Source organism: Mauremys mutica, chromosome 24 (assembly GCF_020497125.1).
Source record: "Mauremys mutica isolate MM-2020 ecotype Southern chromosome 24, ASM2049712v1, whole genome shotgun sequence".
Taxonomy (NCBI): Eukaryota; Metazoa; Chordata; order Testudines; family Geoemydidae; genus Mauremys; species Mauremys mutica.
Genome location: NC_059095.1, coordinates 104,664 through 124,649, shown reverse-complemented (window position 1 = coordinate 124,649; position 19,986 = coordinate 104,664). Strand labels below are relative to the sequence as shown.

Below are 19,986 nucleotides of genomic sequence, written 5' to 3'. Positions count from 1 at the left end.
GCAATAGAAATGTGCAACTCAGTTAGGCCATTGGTACAATGCCATATAAGCAGTTAGCATCCCGCTTTAGAAATCAACCCTAGCGCATCTGAGACATTCTGGGCCTATAAAGTTTTACTCAAGGTGTCAACCTTGAATCAAGGGCCCCAGCTGCCTTGGTAACATGCTGCTGTCACTGCCCAACTTCCAGATGGCTAGGAAAACTATATTTAATGCTCACGATTTGGCTTGTTGTAGTTATGAACTTTTCCATGGTCTTCAATAGAAGGTGATGAATTGCCTTTTGGAAGGCAGTAACATCCCAAGGATATGCGTGGCGGGTGTGGAGAAAGAAAAAGGTGGAGTTTGTTATCAGGTTCAGAAGCAAGCTACTAACTGGCTAAAGTCAAGAGGTGGGTTAAAAATATCCAAAGAAGATAGATTTGCTAGCAGCAATTTTAACCTATAAACAATTTCAAGTTAAAAAAACAGTTGTTACCTTCATGAGCAATCAGCCAATACTGGAAATAGGCAGCTGTACAAGAAAGTAGAACATACACATCACATGAACACACTTCAGAATTTGTCATCTATTATGTATTTTACTTATATACCCAACAACGTGTTAATTTTTGGTTACTAGAATCTGGATTTCACTAGCAGCTGTGTTATAAATTTTCTATGAAGTGACAATGGAGTATATTTTCATTGCATTTAATATGATATGCAAGTATCAGAGGGGTAGCCGTGTTAGTCTGGTTCTGTAGAAGCAGCAAAGAATCCTGTTGCACCTTATAGACTAACAGACGTTTTGCAGCATGAGCTTTCGTGGGTGAATACCCACTTCTTTGGATGCAAGATGAAGAAGTGGGTATTCACCCACGAAAGCTCATGCTGCAAAACGTCTGTTAGTCTATAAGGTGCCACAGGATTCTTTGCTGCTTCTATGATATGCAAGTTATATCACAGTAAGTTTAATTGGTTAGGTTGTAAGCTTGCTAAGCTACCACACAGGCACCAGTGGGATACTAAATGGTACGTCAGAAAACTGAAGACACACAACTCCTTCATTGCATAAAGTACATTATCAACTATTTTGGAAATTAAATCGTGTATGAGAGCAGCTGCAGCTGTTGCTGTTTGCTAGCAATATGACAGGGGATAAGCATGCTAACCAGAGGAAAGAAGTAGGAGCTGGAAGGAACTCCACAATAAATCCAGAACTGGTTGTGTAAAAAGAAGGTGCCCTAAGATGGGGATGCTGGAACCATTTCACCTGATCCATTACACACAATACACAATAAAACTAACAAGGTGGTGGCACCTTAAAGACTAACAGATTTATTTGGGCATAAGCTTTCGTGGGTAAAAAACCTCACTTCTTCAGAGGCGACCCCCTGATATTTGACAATAAAACTAATGAGTTAAGACTATGAAGGTTTGGAAACAGCAATATTGGCATTTATTGCATTCCTCTTGCCCTAGTTAAATTCATACATGTAGTTAGATAAGGAAGTTGGAGGAAAGCTCTATGTGTGGTTATATAAAATAATCCAATTTATCACTGCTACTTTTTGTATATTCTTACAATGGTCCATCTCCTACACCAGTGACCAGTTTCCACACATTACTGCAGCAATTTTCTAAACCTATGCTTTGTACATAACTGACCCTAGGTCTACAATCCTTTTTTATAGATGAGACTTATGTTAAGAATTTGTATGCAATAAAAATGATTAATTTTGCTACAGATACATTTAACACTGAAATCCCTTACACTCCAAGATTCATAGGTTCAATCCCCACATCAGTCTGAAATAATGTGACTTTTTAATGGTGTGGCAGTTTCAGCAAAATTAAATAATCACCTCTTATGGCAGTTTCCCAAATAAATGCAAGAGTGGGTGCTTAGAGTAGGGGAATACACAGAATAATAAAATTGAATTGCCATGTTGTTGTAGTCTTGTGGGTCCCCAAGATGTGAGAGACAAGGTAGGTAAGATAGTATCTTTTATTAGATCAAATTCTGTTGGTGGTAAGTACAAGCTTTCAAGCTACACAGTCCTGAAGAAGAGCTCTGAGTAACTTGCAAGTTTGTAACCTTCCACTAACAGATGTTGGGCCAATAAAATTGAAAGTAGTCAACTCAATTCTGCAGTAAAATGAGCCCTGTTGCTAAGCATCTTTATGCTAGATACTGTTATCTCAGAAGAGCAATAAGGGGTGGTTTTTCAACAGAGGACTGGAAATTAAAGGAAAAAGAAAGTGTTGAGACCAAACCAGAACTTACCAAGTTCTTGCCTCTTCTCTTTAATGGAAGAAATAGCCTATTTTCTATTTCGGAAGCTATATACACATGAAAGATGAACAGAACTGGCAGAAACCAAAGAAAAAAGTTCTGCTCTTTTCATAAGAAATTTATTTATGCAATGTTCAGGGTCCTGTACAACAGAGTAAAAACAAATACCACATAATAAACATAACAGCTTTTAAAAATACAAACATGAAAACCAATGAGTGCATTTTAAGAAAGGCATTGTCACAGAGGGAGCAGCCAACAGTGCTCATTCTAAAAAACACTGAAAGAAAAATGTTTACAGGTTTTTTAAAAGTTGGTATGAATGAGGTTAGATTTTCCTTAGTGACCAAGTCTCACTAAACCCCTGACCGACATTCTATTGGGAGTATATAATTCTTGCAGCAAGGGCTGGAGAGAGGCCAGCCTGCCAATCTACCTTATTCACACACACACCCACCATGATCTGAAAAAATTAGTCATGGAGCAAGTCACCCTGCAGTAATCAGAGTGCACACTACCCAACAGCATTCTTTTGGATGAGTCTTTGCAATGTCTAGGAATGATCACAAATATGTGTGCGCCTTGGTCAGTTCTTCCATATCCCCCTATAAACATCCTGTACAAATGAAGATAATATTTTAAGCAGCTCTTCGCCAGTCGCTTATTCAGTGTACCACCCAACTGTTTCAAGTCCCACAGAACACCTTTAAATCATGGTGGCCTCTGGGCACCAGTATCAGCCAGAGAAAGTAAGAGGAAAGAACACCCTAACAGCAAACAGAAGTTGTTAATAACATCCCACCTAAAGGGAGGGACCAAATGTTTCTCAGCAGTGGTAAGGAGACTAAAATAATCCATAGGATTCATAAATCTGAAGCTGAAAGCCTGGTGCTGGCATAAGGCTCTGATGTTGCTAAATATTTAGTGCACTCAGGTGACCACATTTAGTGCACATCCAGGTGACAACATGTTAAAAAGCACCCTCACTCATTACTGAAAGATAGGGTATTGAAAGTCTGAGACCTCTGTTTGGGTGGGCCAATCTGAAAATATTCCAACCACCCTCAAAGATCAAGTCAACCACAAGATCTTGTGATGTCATTAAATGAAGACAATTGAGATAATGTCTTTGAATTTGTGCTAGAGAAGTAGGTTTATTTCTGTGCAAGCCACGCGTCAATTGTTAGAGTAACGGCTGTATTTTTAGTTGTTTTAAAAACACCTAAAGCTTTGCAGCAAGTGTGTTAAATATGTTCGAGTAACTAATGAGTTCTTCAAAGTTTTACAAAACTTGATACACTGAAAATTTAGATTTGCCCTCCATGTATAAACAAAACTGGGCTACTGAACATATGTGATGAATGACTATGCTGTTGTTTTGTTGCTTCTTCTGGACATGTTGATATAAAAAAATCTTTTTTCTAGAATACCAATTTAATTATGAAAGTGCTAGTGAAAGTGTTCAGCTATATGCTGAATTTATCCAAGATCTGTGAAAGTGCTACAAGTTGTATATAGCATTGTCAGTGTTTAGTGGCACTTAGGGAAAGCATGTATCCAACCGTAAACATTAATTCACTATTATTATATACATATTTGCTACGTTAGAATGTCAGCCTTCATGTTGCTTAAAATTGATTTAACTTTTATGTCAAGACTATATATCCTAGATGTACAGTGGTGACAGCAAATCACAGTTAACTGCATGAAGCTTCCTGAGTTTGAGCAAAAATATAATTGTGAATTAAGTAAAATAGAATCACTGTAAAGAAAAATCATGATGCTGTAAGGTAGGTATATAAACAGGTGCAACCACCTGCATAAACATGGGACATTCACATACAAAAAAGTTAACTTACATTAAAAAGAACTAATGTACTAACCATTAAGATCTAGAAAAATGAAGATCACAACTCCATCCTTCAACCTCTGTTTGGAAATGAATACTCCCTTCCTCCCTCCCTCCCTCATCAAGCCTTATAACTCTGTAGCATGGGATGCCATGTAATTGTAGGCCGCATAGTGTATCAAAGTGCCCACTATTTTATAGTCACGAACCAAAGGATAATATGGACTGCAACACCCAGCTACCACAGGGTATAAGGATGGAGGCTGAACATTACTCATTCGCTGCTTTAAAACAGAAACTAAACATTTTAACATATTTAAATGTGTGTTAGAGAATCTTGTTTGTCAACACTGTTCCACCATCTCACCCTTAAACCACCCCAACTGCTCATGACTTCCTAGAACCTTTAAAAAATGCTTCTTTATCCTACCATTGTAGCATTGCATGTCCATCCTATACCTCTGTATTAGCTGTATGCAAAAATACAAAGGACCCTTTTAGTTTGCGTAGGTAGCCATGATTAACTGAATTATTTTACTCTAGAGAAGTTTATCATTCAGCATGCTTGTCAAGTCCTCATATTATAAAATCCTTACTTGATTCTTGTTGGAAAATGCATGTTACATGCAGATGGCTTAACGAACAAAATTAGCTCAGTTTAACAATTCAACACTGGACAAAGGCATAGAAAAAAAAGCCATTTTAAAAAGTTACATGGTAAGTGTGCAAGAGAGTAAAGCTTTAGTTTCCGTTTGGTATTCAGTTTGAGCCAAAAGACTGAGCTCATATTTGCCTGCAGGAGAATTAGTTACTAAAATACTTTATAATAATGTATTTGACCTTTAACTCTAGTGACAGTAGTGAAAGCTACTGCAAGAAAAGAGGTTGGAACATATTCACGCAGACTTCAAGGAAACAGAGGTAGGGAGTAAAAACTCAATTTTAAAATGAGCTTTAATTTATTTTTCTCTTAAGTGCAGTTGTCAATGTAAACAAAACATGTTAACAATTCCAGTGAGTTGCAGGACATTGCTGATACGTTCATTCTCTTCAAATATGCTCTTTTACCATTATGCCAGTTACCAGACAGAAAGAGCAGCTTGTAAATAGCTTACACTTGTTGGCTTCTTTTCAAATCTAGTTAACTAAAATCAGTTTTACAACCATTAACCTGAAAGCTGCATAAAAAGAGCTTAAAATTGCTTGGCTGTTAAGTTTTATATATTGGAATGTGTTGTGCCTTTGTGTATAAAGTGTCCATACACAGAAGTATATTTTCTTTAAGGGTCACCACAATTTTCCTGTACCTCATCATTTGCATTGCCATACATAGTTAACACAGTTCACTGCCACTTTAAATCTTAAGCAATCATGGCATGGGAGCAAGAGAAATCTCAGCCGAAAAAAAGAAAGCCAGTTTTCAGAAAGTGTCAATATATGGAGTGTGCATTTTCATACAGGAGCAATGCAATACATTACATTTTTGTTTTCACAAGTTAGAAATAACCACTAAGTAATGAAAGGTTTGTTTGAAGTCAGTCATTCTCAACTATGAAATTAAAAACTTATGCAGCCCATCATAGTGTTATTCAGTTACGTCATTACTTTTGAATAAGATGGACTATATATTTGAACCATGGCCTATAACTATAGATAACAGATTAGAGAAACAGATCATTTGCACAAGAGTATAGAATAAAATTATCTCCGACAATTTAAAAGATGCCTTGATAATCGACAAATATATTATGGATGGTCCTCCCTAACATGTGGAAAATAAAAAGTTTCTTCCTCCAAAACTTCTCATATCAAGGATTTATTATATTTACAGCACACTTTGGTTCTAAAAAAAATAGATATTTTCTTTCTGATGAGGCATTGTGTTTCATTTCATTTTTACTGGTTGGTTGTCTAGAACGGTGGAACTGAACTAGTGACATGCAGACAAAAGTGATTTTTTCCTGTGATAGCCAAAAGGATAGATATGCAGAAAGCATCTACCCATCATTTGAAAGCTATAAGTAACTGTTTATAATAAGTGCATTTTGTTGTTTTGAAGTGATTGTGCTCTATGTATCTATAGACATTTAGATGCATGTATCATGTACACATACCATTAGTTTATTAATGTTGGCATTTCAGTGTAAAGTCATTTAAACTTAATTTTTCTACTTTAGACACAGATATAAACCCCCACCCAGAGAGTGAAGCTTGTCAGTAAAGGTGCTATCGGAGGTCACTTTTGATCTGTATCCCTTCCCTAGACAATGCATATGCCAAGCGGAAGGTGTGACAGAAAAATATTTAAAAAATTTCATCTCCAAAATTGAAGAGTCAGACAGTTATTAAAATAAACAATTTCTTAATCTTATTCTGATGGCCACAGTGTGACACGACATATTGAAAGTGTTAAATCCACACACAGAGGAAATCTCACTCAGAACAGGCACAGTCCAGTTTGATTGAGCAGATGCTCAGGTTAAGGCAGTGTCCCTCACAGAAGAACACATCGGAAAAAGCTGCTTTTCTTTTGCTGGTCTGGTGTGATTTTGACTCCCTGGTTGCTGCCTTGTGGGCTATTGCCTTCCTAAAGACGCAAAGAATTTAAAAGGTTAATTTATTTATATTTAACTAGCATGATTGCAAGTTTACTTTACTTTTGAGCTGGATTCAAAATGCTCTCTGTAGCAGGTCAAAAAACAAAAAACCCAGCACCTCCCTCAAAATCAAAAAATGAATTCTGCTAAACCAGGCTCTGCCAAACATGGACTGTGCATATTCTTTATGCGCCTATTGGATTCAAATGCCTATTGAGGTGAAAGCATCCACAACTTTTATATTGGTCTCGTTAAGACATCTGAGTCATCAGCAAGACCCAAATACAACGGTTATATCTGCACCCACTTCTATGTCACATGGTGGTTGTTATAAAAAACCCAAACCTATATAGGAATTTGTTTCAGTAGAAGTCACACAATGCTTCTTTGTTAATCTTGTTTAATAAATAGGACCAAAATTCATGCAGTCTCATCTGCTGCGTGAAGGAAATTTTTAGAAATGCACCAGGTAAAACATGATTTGGTGATAAAAATCCCAGAAGCTAGTCCCATAACCAGAACTGGTTACATGATAATATTTTGGAGAACACTGGGTCCAGTACAGATCAACCTGATCGGCCTCCACCCATTTCTAATTTCTATGATTCAATCAGAATGTAAGGGTTTGTCTACACTTACCAGGGGATCAACATGTGGCAATCGATGCATCGGCGGTTGATTTAGCGGGTCGAGTGGAGACCTGCTAAATCGACTGCAGATCACTCTCCTGTCGACTCCTGTACTCCACCTGAGAAGCACAAGGGGAGTCAACAGGAGAGCGTCTTCCGTCGACATAGCATAGTGTGGACCCCACAGTAAGTAGATATATGTATGTCAACTTCAGCTACGTTATTTACGTAGCTGAAGTTGCATAACTTAGATCGATCTCCCCCCATAGTGTAGACAAGGCCTCAGAGTGAGGAATTTCATCGATTAGTTTCTTTGCTATAGCTCCCACCACAATTTCAGTAAAGCAATATAGGATTTATTAGCAACTTTAGAGCATCTCTATTTAAAAAACTCTCTCAGTTATGACTTTACGCTATAGGAATTAGCCATCTGTTTGTATTCAAAAAGCACCCAGAGATTTGATTGGAGGACTGACAGAAAATGTCTGCCATCCCCAATGTGCCTAAGTGGAATAGACCACAAAAAACAAATATTCTAGTCAATTTAATACTGTAGTGGGATTAAAAAAAACCAAAACCAAAACACTACAAGTGGCTTGGACTCAGTAACAGTTACTCACCAATTTCTTGTCCATTTTTGCTTTGATATCTCTCGCAAGGGTGAAAAATGCCTAAAGTAGGAGCATATTTAAAACTTGTGTTTTATTAGCTACCTATACATGTGGAAGTTTGTTTAATAAAAGCTGCTTTTTTAACTCCAAACCAAGAAGTACTGGTGAATGTCAACCTTTCAGACAGGAATATTTTTGTGACCTACCATTTGGAAACCTTTAACAGTTTAAAAATGAACTCAATTTCAGAGAGAAAGTCTCTCTCTCCAGGACCACCGATATTGATCCACAGAACTTTGGTTTGATGTGCAAGAGTCACTGAAGTTACTACAAACTGACTTAGTGCAGATTACGGTATGAAAGAATATACCAGCTCAAGTCAATCCATCAGTAGCTGAAGAATCTGCAGCAGGATGTCAGAGACACCCAATCGTGGCACCTCTGGAGGGCACAGTGAGAGATTTTACACACATTCACATTGGCCCAGCACAGAGGGGTTCATACCAAAACCATTCATCAGGATGGACAGAAGAAATGTTCTTAATAAGCAGAGAATCATAGTAAATACAGATAAAATTGTACAAAATTATTTTAACTTAATTTACATAGTGGAACGTGCTTCTTTGCAAAATACTTCCATGAGACCCTCTAAGTTAGATAAAAACCCATTGCCAATAACTGATAGGATTTAACAGCATGTAGTCAAAATAGATAGATGCTCCTATTGCTTTTATGTACAAATCTAAATAAAATAGCCTGTACTAGGAGAAAAAAAATTTCAATACTCACATTCTCTATGTTAATATTCGCTTTTGCACTAGTCTCCATGAATTTAATTCCAAAACCAATAGCTAGCTGGAAAAAAAATTCTTATATCAGACATAAGCCCTGAATACAAATTCATTCTCACTGTGCAGGACCTGCCATGGTACTGAACAGAGAACTTCACAAAGTGGCAGCATTAAATTGAAATTCAGATACTACAGAATCTTTTAGAAGTAAAAAAAAAAATAAATAATAATTTCTCTTTACCCAAATTGTTTTTTTAGTATCCTAGTTATATTACACTGATTTAACTTGCAGTCTTGTTTAAAAAGAAAGTTAAAGCATTGTATTTAAGGTAAAAATATGCATATTTTTTCAAAGCACTCATGACAATCCCGACAAGATACCTACACAAAGACGACAGGTGAGATTTGATATTTTTGCATAAGAAACACAAATTAGAACAAAAAAACAGCAAAAATAGGTGATGATGAGTATGACGTTTCTTACAAATTATAAAACTAAGTGCCTGCAAGCTGTTCTGCTCTGGTGGCTCCCTGTACCTTTATGGACCTCTACTGCCATTTATGAGGAATTAGCATGATTGTCTCTTCCAGCTCTGTGTGTCAATGTGCCTCATTCCACTGGCCTTCAGGGAAAAGCAGGACTTCCAGAGTATGTAAATTTTCCTCCTTTTGTTCAAAAAGTTTGTCATTACACACCTAGAAACTCTTGTCCCAATGGTTGGGGAATAAGACTTCATTATATAGGATTATCTCCTCCCTCTCATATATTTGAAAATATGGAAGGGTGGAGGGGAATTTCAAAAAGGAAGAGAATTTGTGGTATGTTCTTACATTATAATTTAAAAACACATAAAGTGTGTCAAAAAGGTGTCTAGAAAACATGGATAGGTGCATTTTTGTATTTAAAAGTCTAATTAAAAATAAATGAATTTAAGCAATAAGACTTCTAGGATACACAGCCTAACGTGCCACATTGGGAACATTTTAGAGAAAGGATGACAACTCTTGCTTTTGAAAAAAAAAAAAAAAAAGCTTAATTTTCAGTCTACATGCAATACTGCACACATTGACAGAATTATTCTATGCTCACATTTACTACCTGTACTCCTAAATGAAACACACACCAGCTGATAAGTTTCCTGAAGCATTCCAGAATTGTTACAATTTTAACTCTTGCAATAAAGATCACTGATACACAATACAATGTTGTTCTCACTGTGAGAATCTGGGGGATGTGTCTACATCAAATTAATGAATTCAGTTTTCTGAACATCATTTAGCATTGTAAACAGTGGATTAGAGTATCCATTTCATAGCAGAGGCTGGACAGGGAGTGGACAAACTGTCTGAAAAACCTGTGACAGAGCAATCAAAGGCCTTCAACAATGAACGACTCTTCCCCACTGGAATGGGTTTTCTACTAAGAGGGCAACTGACTTTGGACCCTGGAATTTCCCCAGAGGAAACACATGGGCAACAAGAGGGACTTAGAGGATGTGTAGACTGTAATTGCTGGGTGTAACTGCAGCTTGAGCAGACATGGACCCAAGCTAACTAGCTTGGGTCCTCGAACAGTCAAGCTGTGGCAGCACAAGCTTCAGTGCGGGCTAGGATTTCAGGTGGGTTTCTATAGTCTTCACTGATGTTTGTATAGCCACAGCGTTTCTGTTTTGAGATCTGAGCTAGTGAGATTAAAGTTAGTTCAGGTATGTCTTTTTGAACTGCAATCACACCCAGTGATTGTAACGTAGACATACCCCAAGCCTGTTTTAAAAAGGGATCCTTCTAAACAGGTGACTCCATTACACTGCCAGTTACAAGATGACCAGGCCAAGAAGGCTGGACAGGCTGCCTGGTTTAAAGACTAATACCAAACCCAAAACTCACAGGGGCAGTGAGGTCAGACTAGGGGAATTGCATTCAGGAGTTTGTTGTTTTCCATAGATCTGTAACTCATGTGTAAGTGCTTGTGATTAAGAAACTCCTGTGCTAAATCTATGTTCCTTGCTTTACTGCCACGTTCTCTCTGAAGGACTCAAGAAACCAGAGCTCCCACAAGGAGGTGAACTCTGGGAGGAATATATATATATAAACAATTGGGGCTGAGGAAGTCTGTAGCACCAGTTCCAGCATCTAAGGTGGCCCGACTGTGGCTCTCATTGCCCAAGAAGGATGTCAGACACTAGGTCTCCAACTGAGACTGTGCCTGAGAGAGCCAGAGCTCAGAACTGGTCATTGTCCATACCAAAGAGATTTAGAAAAACATGGGATTCAATCACAACAGACTAGTGTCTATCCACACAGCGGAATTGGGGCACTCACCTTCTCCCCTTGCTCTCTAGAAACTTGTCTTTTATCATTCACATCACATTTGTTTCCAAGAATCATCTTCTCGACATCTGGGGATGCGTGCTAAGATGAAAATGGGCACAAAGGTAAGAAATTATTTGCAGAACATTTGTTGGCTTTGTGTTCAAGACGTTTCCTTTTAATACATATTCTCTCTTATAAGAGACCATTATACTCTGCACTGAGTTCTGACAGCATGCCAGGAACATACAACTTACCTCATACTCTTCTCTTCCACCCAGCTCCCAAAAGCTACAGACTTATAGTGTAACTAAGGCAGTGAATTCACAATAATTACAGGAAAAGTTAGTTTTTCATACCATAAAAATCCACTGCTGCCATTTCTGAACTGCAATGTTTATTAATATGTGCACTCCCTCTCCACACACACACACGTACGTAAAGAACTGGTACGATGCATTTGATGAACAGCAAAAAAGTCACTGCACGTCAGATGCCCAGAGTGCCACTTATACCTACCCTCCCCCCACCCAAAAAAAGGAAATTGACTTTTTAATTAGAAGCAGGTAAGATACATAACTTTCAGTTCACCGTTAAGTCTTAGAGAAAGTTATCCAGACTATTGCGTCACACTCATCTGAAGTAATTATGGTGCTTTCTATATCTTGTCTCGTGTACCTATATGACGGGGTGTATCAACCCCACACTGGCAATGCAGGAGTTAACAAATCGCTTTTGGCCCAAGAGACCATGCCACCTCACCCTTTCAAGGCATGCTCCCAGTGAAGGAAAAATATAAAGGAAGCAGCTCAGCTGACTAGGAAACTTTTCTTTTTTATGACAATGGGAGTCAAGTGAAGACAGGTACAATGGTAATTGTAGGACAAAGTAATGTGATAACTGAGCTGTACAAGTTGTACAACATTTTTGCTTCACATCATGAAATACACACATTTAAGACTCTATCACAATCACTTCTCTCTATCCTTCTTTGTTTTTTCTAGGTCCATAAAGTTGAGAGACCAGGGCTTTGGAGCGCGGAGCATCTCCGGAGCAGTGGAGCTGCAGGTTTTTGCCTGGAGCTGAAGTGGAGCCGGAGCACAGCTTCAAAGCCCTGTCAGAGACCTAGGATTTTGTTATTTTACATAGTTTTGGGTGATCCTAGAGAAAAATCTTACAATGTGCAGTTATGAAGCTTAACAAATAATTTCTGAATTCTGACTAACTACTGAGTTAACTCTAGCAGTACTCAATAAATGCAAAATGCCACCAACAAGATGAACTAGGTGTTGTTCAGCATCGAAGTTGTCAATGCTTTCAGCACATTTTCCAGGAATTTACGGCTCCAACTAGGACAATATCTCATGCCTGCAATATTCTGGGCATTGAGTGGCACCAGTAAGTGCTCTGTTTAGAAATAATTAGAATGCTGTCAGGGTAGAATCAGTCAACTGTTGGATTTCTTAATTGCAGGAAATACTCCAGTTCATGTAGTCTGCTCTTATATGCGGGTATATTGAATTACTACTGACTAATAAATTCCAGAAGATATTATTGATTTGGAGCTTCAGACGAACACCACCTCTCCAAATCACTCCACAAAAAAAATAAAAAAAAATATTTTAACATACACAACTTAGTGACAAATTTCACAGCTCTGAACCATTTTGATTTTAACTACTTTTCTAAAGTTTACATAGGGACAGTATATGTAATATGAAAGATTTCTGTAAATAAAATGGGAAGTTACCTCTTCAATATTCCTGACCCAATTCCGAATGTTTTCAAAAGATTTCTCATTGGTTATGTCATATACCAACATGATGCCCTAAAGATTAAAAAAACCCAAAACAAAAGAAAAACAAAAAAAGACATGGCAACTTAATTTCAACTAACAATTGTTTCTGTAAAGATTACAGACATGTCCAAGACAGAAAGAAACAAATTCTGAAAGACTAGAATTAAAAAAAATATATATACACACCAACAAGCCCCTGCCTCCCCCCCAAAACAAAACAAACAAACCACTTGCATAGAGAAGCAACTGCTGAAAGGAAACAAAAAAACAAATATCTTTCTACTACATAGCTTGGGTTAAATTTATTACATATCATTAGAGTACAAGAATCTTTGAGATGTACTGCAACCTATGTCCTAGCAAGCCACACATTATTTATCTGCCACCAACATGCACATGCAGGTCACACTGGAATAGGGTGACCAGATGTCCCGATTTTATAGGGACAGTCCTGATTTTGGGGTCTTTCTTATATAGGCTCCTATTACCCCCCACCCCGTCCCGATTTTTCACACTTGCTGTCTGGTCACCCTACACCGGAAGTCTGACTTTGTGGGACTCCCACACCAGCGGTTGCTGCTGCAGCATAATTTGAACATAGAGATGGGAGCACTGGTCTTATCAAATACTTCACCAAGCGGAGTTCAAGTTCTGAAGCTCATTACAGTTATAAATGCTTATGCTTCATAGTAAAACTTGAATGGTTTCACTTTCTACAAATTATAAATAGATTTAAGAGAAAAAAAATTCAGCTACATCATGCCTACCATTGCTCCTCTGTAATATGCAGTTGTGATTGTTCTAAACCGTTCCTGCCCAGCTGTGTCCCTAAAATAATTAAGCAAATCCAATTAGTACATGCAAACCACTTGAACACATTCTGAAATTAAGGTCACTAGAGAGAGTGTAAACTTTACAGGGACATTCTTTAAACACATCAAATCTACAGATTTATCCTCACAGATTCCAAGGCCAGAAGGAACCATTACGACCTAGTCTGACCTCCTGACTAATACAGACCAGGGAACTTTCACAAAATAATTCCTCGAGCACATCTTTTGGAAAAATATCCAATCTTGATTTAAAAATGATCAGTGATGGAGACTCCACTACAACCCTTGGTAAATTGTTCCAATGGTTAATTAATTAATGTATAGCTTATTTCCAGTCTGATTTTGTCTAGCTTCAGCTTCCAGGCACTGGATTGTGTTATACCTTTCTCTGCAATATTGAAGAGCCCATTATTAAACATTTGTTCCCCACGTAGATACTTTTAGACTGTAATCAAGTCACCCCTTAACCTTCTTTTTGTTAAGCTAAATAGACCGATCTCCTTGAGTCTATCACTAAAAAGGCAAGTTTTCTCATCTTTTAATCATTCTCATGGCTGGTCTCTGAACTCTCAATTTATCAACATCCTTCTTGAATTTTTGGCACCAGAACTGAACACAGTATTCCAGCAGCAGTTGCACCAGTGCCAAAGATAGAGATAAAATAACTTCTCTACTCCTACTTGAGATTCCTGGATTAATTAAATGATCTTGGATTGGAGGAAGGTCTCAAGTGGGGTTCCACAAGGATCTCTTCGGGGTCCAATGCTGTTTATCATCTTTATTAATGACCTGAATGTAGGGACAGAGAGCATACTGATCAAGTTTGCGGATGACACAAAGCTAGGGGGAGTTGGCAATACTTTGGAGGATAGAGCAAAAATTTAGAGGGATCTTAATAAATTGGGGAACTGGGCTATAGACAATAAAATAAAATTCAAAGAAGAAGAAAAAACCACACACACATACAGAATGGGGGGGGAAACTGGCTTGACTGCAGCACGGCTGCGAAAGATCTGGGAGTTGTGATGGATCACAACCTCAACGTGAGTCAGCAATGTGACGCTATTGCAGAAAAAGCAAATACAATTTTAGGTTGCATTAAGAGAGGCATAGCATGCAAGTCACAGGAGGTGATAGTACCGCTCTACTTGGTGTTGGTTAGGCCTCAGCTTGAGTACGGTGTCCAATTTTGGTCACCAATGTATAGAAATGTAGAGAAACTGGAAAGCATCCAGAGGCAAGCAACAAAGTTGATTAAAGGGATGAAATGCAAGATATATGAGCAAAGACTGCAGGACCTGGGTATATTTAGTTTGGAAGCGACTAAGGTGGGGGATCTGATAGCTGTCTTCAGATACCTGAAAGGCTGTCATAAAAGGATGGAAAAATTGTTCTCTTTTATCACAGAGGCCAGAATAAGAGGCAATGGGTTCAAACCCCAGCACAGCACAGTGGTCCCCAATGCGGTGCCCGCGGGTGCCATGGCACCCGCCTACTGACAAGGAAGCATTTCTGCCGGACAACCTGCCGCCAAGGAGTGCTGCCGAAATGCCACCGAGAAGCAGCAACACCGAGAAGTGTCGCTGCCAAAATGCCGCTGCTTCTCGGCAGCATTTTAGCGGCGACGCTTCTCGATGACGCTGGTTCTTGGCGGCTGGTCGTCCACACTCTTCTGGGAACATGAATATGCTATTGCAACAGAAAGGTTGGGGACCACTGGCATAGCAGATTTAGATTAAATTGCAGGAAAAACTTCCTAACTGTAAGAACAGTAAGCCAATGGAACAAACTGCTTCAAGAGGTTGTGGAAGCTTCTTCACTGGAGGTTTTCCAAAGGAGGCTGGATAGCCATCTGTCTTGGATGATTTAGACCCAACAAATCATGCATCTTGGTGGGGGTTGGACTAGATGACCCTTGCGGTCCCTTCTGATCTCTATGATTACTCTGTATATGCATCCCAAGATCGCATTAGCTCTTTTGGCCACAGGATCACACAAGCTCCTAGTGTTCAGATGATTATCCACCACAACCCCCAAAACTTTTTCCAGAGTCAATGCTTCCCTGGATAGAGTCTGGCCTATATTTTTTTGTTCCTAGATGTATATATTTACTTGTAGCCGTATTAAAATGCATATTATTTGCTTGCATTCAGTTTACCAGGCATCTCTGAACCATTATTTACCACTCCCCCACTTTTTGTGTCACCTAAAATCTTTCAGTGTTTATGTTTTTCTTTGGGTCACTAAAAAAAAATGTTAAATAGCATAGGGCCAAGAATTGATCCATAAAAAAAGCCATGCTGGATCAGATCAATGGTACATCTAACCCAGTATCCTGTCTTGACAGTGGCCAATGCCAGGTGCTTTCGAGAGAACGAACAGAACAGGTAATCATCAAGTGATCCGTCCTCTGTTGCCCATTCCCAACTTCTGGGAAACAGAAGCTAGGGACACTTCAGCGCATGGTTTTGCATCCCTGCCCATTCTGGCTAACAGCCACTGATGCACCTATCTATGAACTTATCTAGTTCTTTTTTGAACCCTGTTAATCCTGGTCTTCACAACATTCTCTGGCAAACAGTTCCACAGACTGACTGTGTAGTGTGAAGAAATACTTCCTTTTGTTTGTTTTAAACCTGCTGCCTATTAATTTCATTTGCTGACCCCTAGTTCTAGTGTTATCCATGCAAGACTCCACTGTTTCCAGTGGAAACATACTCACTCAATGACTTATCCATTTACAATTACATTTTCAAGACCTATCACTTAGCCAGTTTTTAATCCATTTAATGGATGCCATGTTAAATTTCATATTGTTCTAGGTTTTTGGTTTTTTTTTTTAAATCAAAATCTCATGTGGTACTAAATCAAAACACCTTTACAGAACTCTACTAAATCAACTTTATTATCTTCATCTACCAAACTTGTAATCTCATAGAAAAAGATATCAAGTTAGTTTGACAGGATCTATTTTCCATAAACCCCATCTTCAATAAACTCGGCTACTATAACCTCCCCAAGAGCAGAATTAGGGCAAAAATCCTATTGATAATATCACCACTCAGTATGCAAATTGTGAAGCAAAGACAGATACTTGGCATGAGCTAAACATTTTATCTTAATTCATATAGCTTTAAAAGCAAATGCTTACCATATCTGCAGTTTAATTCTCTTGCCATCTAGCTCTATGGTTCTAATCTTAAAGTCAATACCTGGGGAAAAAAACCTACATTAATTAAGATTTCCAGTAAAGACCAAATTAACACTTTTTCCCCTTTAACTTTCCAAAACAAAGGCACCCATTCCATTTAGTTAATAGATTAGGTGCAAAGTGAATTCTGAATGTCCATAAAAAGAACAGGAGTACTTGTGGCACCTTAGAGACTAACAAATTTATTTGAGCATAAGCTTTCGTGGGCAAGCCCACTTCATCGGACACATAGAATGGAACATATAGTGAGGAGATATATATACATAGAGTTCTTAACAACATTTAGCTCATTCTGAACAAAGACATTCACAAGGCCTCCGTTGAAAGCAGACCTGTTGTAAACCAGCAGGGAAATTGTAACATTGTTACACCAAATAAATAAAAACCCTTTAAGTACAGTCATATCCAAAGCCTAACCTACTGTAGCTACAGCTGAACCAGAATGTACAGTTCAATATAACTTCAGAAAAGCTGTATCAAGGTCAACAGAACATTATGCCACACAGGGTTGCTGGAAGTTTTGTCTAATTACAATCTATTAGATTTCTCTTTTCTCAATTCTAATAGACTATTAGAGAATTTATTTTAGCAGTGGCATAGTCTTTTCTTACTAAGGCAACATGTCAAAAACTGGCATCTGTAATAATAAAAATTAACACTTGAAAAGTCTTATTTTAGTATGACTAAAAATAAGTCAGATTTCAGAGCAACACTGTTTGTTAATTCCATATGTAATTCTACAGATGTAACATTACTCCCCCCCCCCATTTACTAATGTATGAAACCTCAACTGCTATGCAAAAAGAAAATACAAGTACAGAAGTACACTATCTAGCTAAGTACCTGTCTGCACACAACTGGCACTGAAATAACTAAGGCATAGTCTACGTTACAATAAATTTACCGGTACAGCTATACCAGCAAACCCTCCTACTGCAGACACAGCTTATATTGGCAGGAAAATACTTTTACTGGTGTAGTTTATACCAGTTCTCCAACCAAAATAAGCTATATTGGAAAAAGCACTTTTATCCTGGTCTATATTCGCCTACAGTAGGGATTTTTGGCAGTGTAAATGTTGCAAACAAACCGCATGTAGACCGGTTTGCAGTTGGGAGTTATTTCGGGGCAAAACAGCGTGGGGACGCTTATTGCGGACCGAGCTGCCCGATTTCGATTGAATTTACAGTGGCAGATAAACCCTTCACTCCCCTCGTCCCGCGGCCCCGCCCCGGCAGCTCGGGCTCTCCCGGCGGTCTGTATCCGTAAGCGCGCACACGCCATGGCCAGGCTGCGCTCGCCAGACCCGAACACCAGCGCCCCGGCCCCTTCTCCCGCAGCCCCACGGGCCGCCCGGCGCCTAGCAACACGCGCCTGCGGGCCGCGCTCACCCGGCCCGGCTGCGGGCCGCGCTCACCGATGGTGGAGATGAAGGTGGCGTTGAACGCATCCTCGGAGAAGCGGAAGAGCGCACAGGTCTTGCCCACGCCCGAGTCCCCGATCAGCAGCAGCTTGAAGAGATAATCGTAGGTCTTCGCCATGTTCCACCGGGCTGGGCCCCGCCCCTCAGGCAGCATCCGCCTCTCGCGCGGCCTCACAGGATGAGACGCCTGCCCCTCACACCCGCTTCATGCCCTTATTGGCTAGCTGAGGTATGCGTCACCTCCCATCCCGCCCTGCCAGCTCCCGAGCAGGAAGAGCACAAAGCCAAAGCCCCATTGGTAGGGCGCCTTGCCGACTGTGTAACCTGCTTCCTGATTGGTTGGCTGCCGTGCTGCGTGTTGCTGTTCCCGAGGTCCTTCGCTGGCGGTAGCGGAAGTAGGGCGAGGCGCTGGCCAGGGCTAGACTAGCTCGGTAGGGCCGCACGTGCCCCCCTGGGGCCGGGTGCGCTCCCGGCCCGTGAGGAGAGCGGCGGCCCCGCTGCCCGCGCGCGGCCCCGGTGGGAGTTTCGCAGCGAGGCTCGTTGGTCACGTTGGAAGAAAGGCGGGACTGCAGCTAACCGGTTCCTGAGTCCTGGCGCGGTTACCGCCCGCGCGGGTCGGGGACAGGCAGGGCCACGGGCTGTGTCTAGAAAATGGGCTTTTCGCACTGGCAGCCGCTGCCAGACCTTCGGGATGAGGGATCACAGAATACCAGGGTTGGAAGGGCCCTCAGGAGGTATCGAGTCCAGCTCCCGGCTCAAAGCAGGACCAACCCCAACTAGATGAGATCGCGGACTAAGAATGGCCTGATATTACTGCTAAAGCTTTAATTTTCTGTTTCTGTGTGCAGCAAGTCCTTTTCAGTCTCCCTTGTGCTGGGAAAGTAATAGAGATATGGTTCTTTAAAATGCAATGTCTTGGCATCTTACTGATTCTAAGGTCTTCTTTATACTGGGAGGTTTTTGTAAATGATGTTTATGTGCACTAATATTGCAGAATAACTGTTCCAAAAGAATCGTGTCCACACAGCCAGCTGTCCCCTATTTCCCTCCAAATGAGTACAGCGTTACTGACTTTTTCAGATTAAGTGCTCAGTATTCTAGACAAGTATCTTATGGTGCTTTGTTAGGTTCTGTGCAGTGTGAGACTTTTCTCATGGGTCATGGGAATGTGGGATATCTGTAGGAAGTCGTTGGAATTCTGGGAATTTGGCTCAAACTTGCAAATTCCCATGATTCATCTCCTGGTTTATCTCATGATTCATCTGGCTTTTGTGAGCCTGTTCCATTTTCAGACTGGGCTAGGGATCTGTGCTGCATGCTGTAGGCCTGATAGTCACAGAGGCTGTTGTGCATGTGTTTGAGATCACACTACTGGATGTCTTTTGCTTTGTAGGCAAGCCACCATACTGCTGAGCCAGTTTAGGTGAAGGAGGAGGAAACTGAGTAGCTACTTGTGAATGAACTTTTCTTGGAGCAGCTCAGTGCAGTGCCATTTCTGATCTGCAAAGACTAATGGTGACTGGTGGGAAAGGATAGTGATGCAGGCCTGGGGTGACAAGCATCTGCAAAAGAAATTCAGGCCATCTGCCTAGAGATCTGCACAGCAACATGAAAGCTTCTCTCCCCACGAGAAGCGTGGTTATTGCCATCTGGAAG

General features: G+C 40.0%; 1 protein-coding gene across 1 annotated transcript; it reads right to left on the bottom strand.

The window, feature by feature from the left end:
- Positions 1 to 5,063: 5,063 nt before the first annotated feature.
- On the bottom strand, positions 5,064 to 18,530 carry RAB8A (RAB8A, member RAS oncogene family). Its single transcript, XM_044998570.1, has 8 exons — positions 18,325 to 18,530; positions 16,848 to 16,908; positions 13,631 to 13,691; positions 12,816 to 12,893; positions 11,078 to 11,167; positions 8,754 to 8,819; positions 7,974 to 8,024; positions 5,064 to 6,714 (listed from the first exon to the last, which is right to left on the bottom strand). Exons 1-8 carry the CDS (start codon positions 18,482 to 18,484, stop codon positions 6,622 to 6,624), a joined length of 660 nt encoding a protein of 219 aa, XP_044854505.1. The 5' UTR covers positions 18,485 to 18,530; the 3' UTR covers positions 5,064 to 6,621.
- Between the last annotated feature and the right edge of the window lie 1,456 nt (positions 18,531 to 19,986).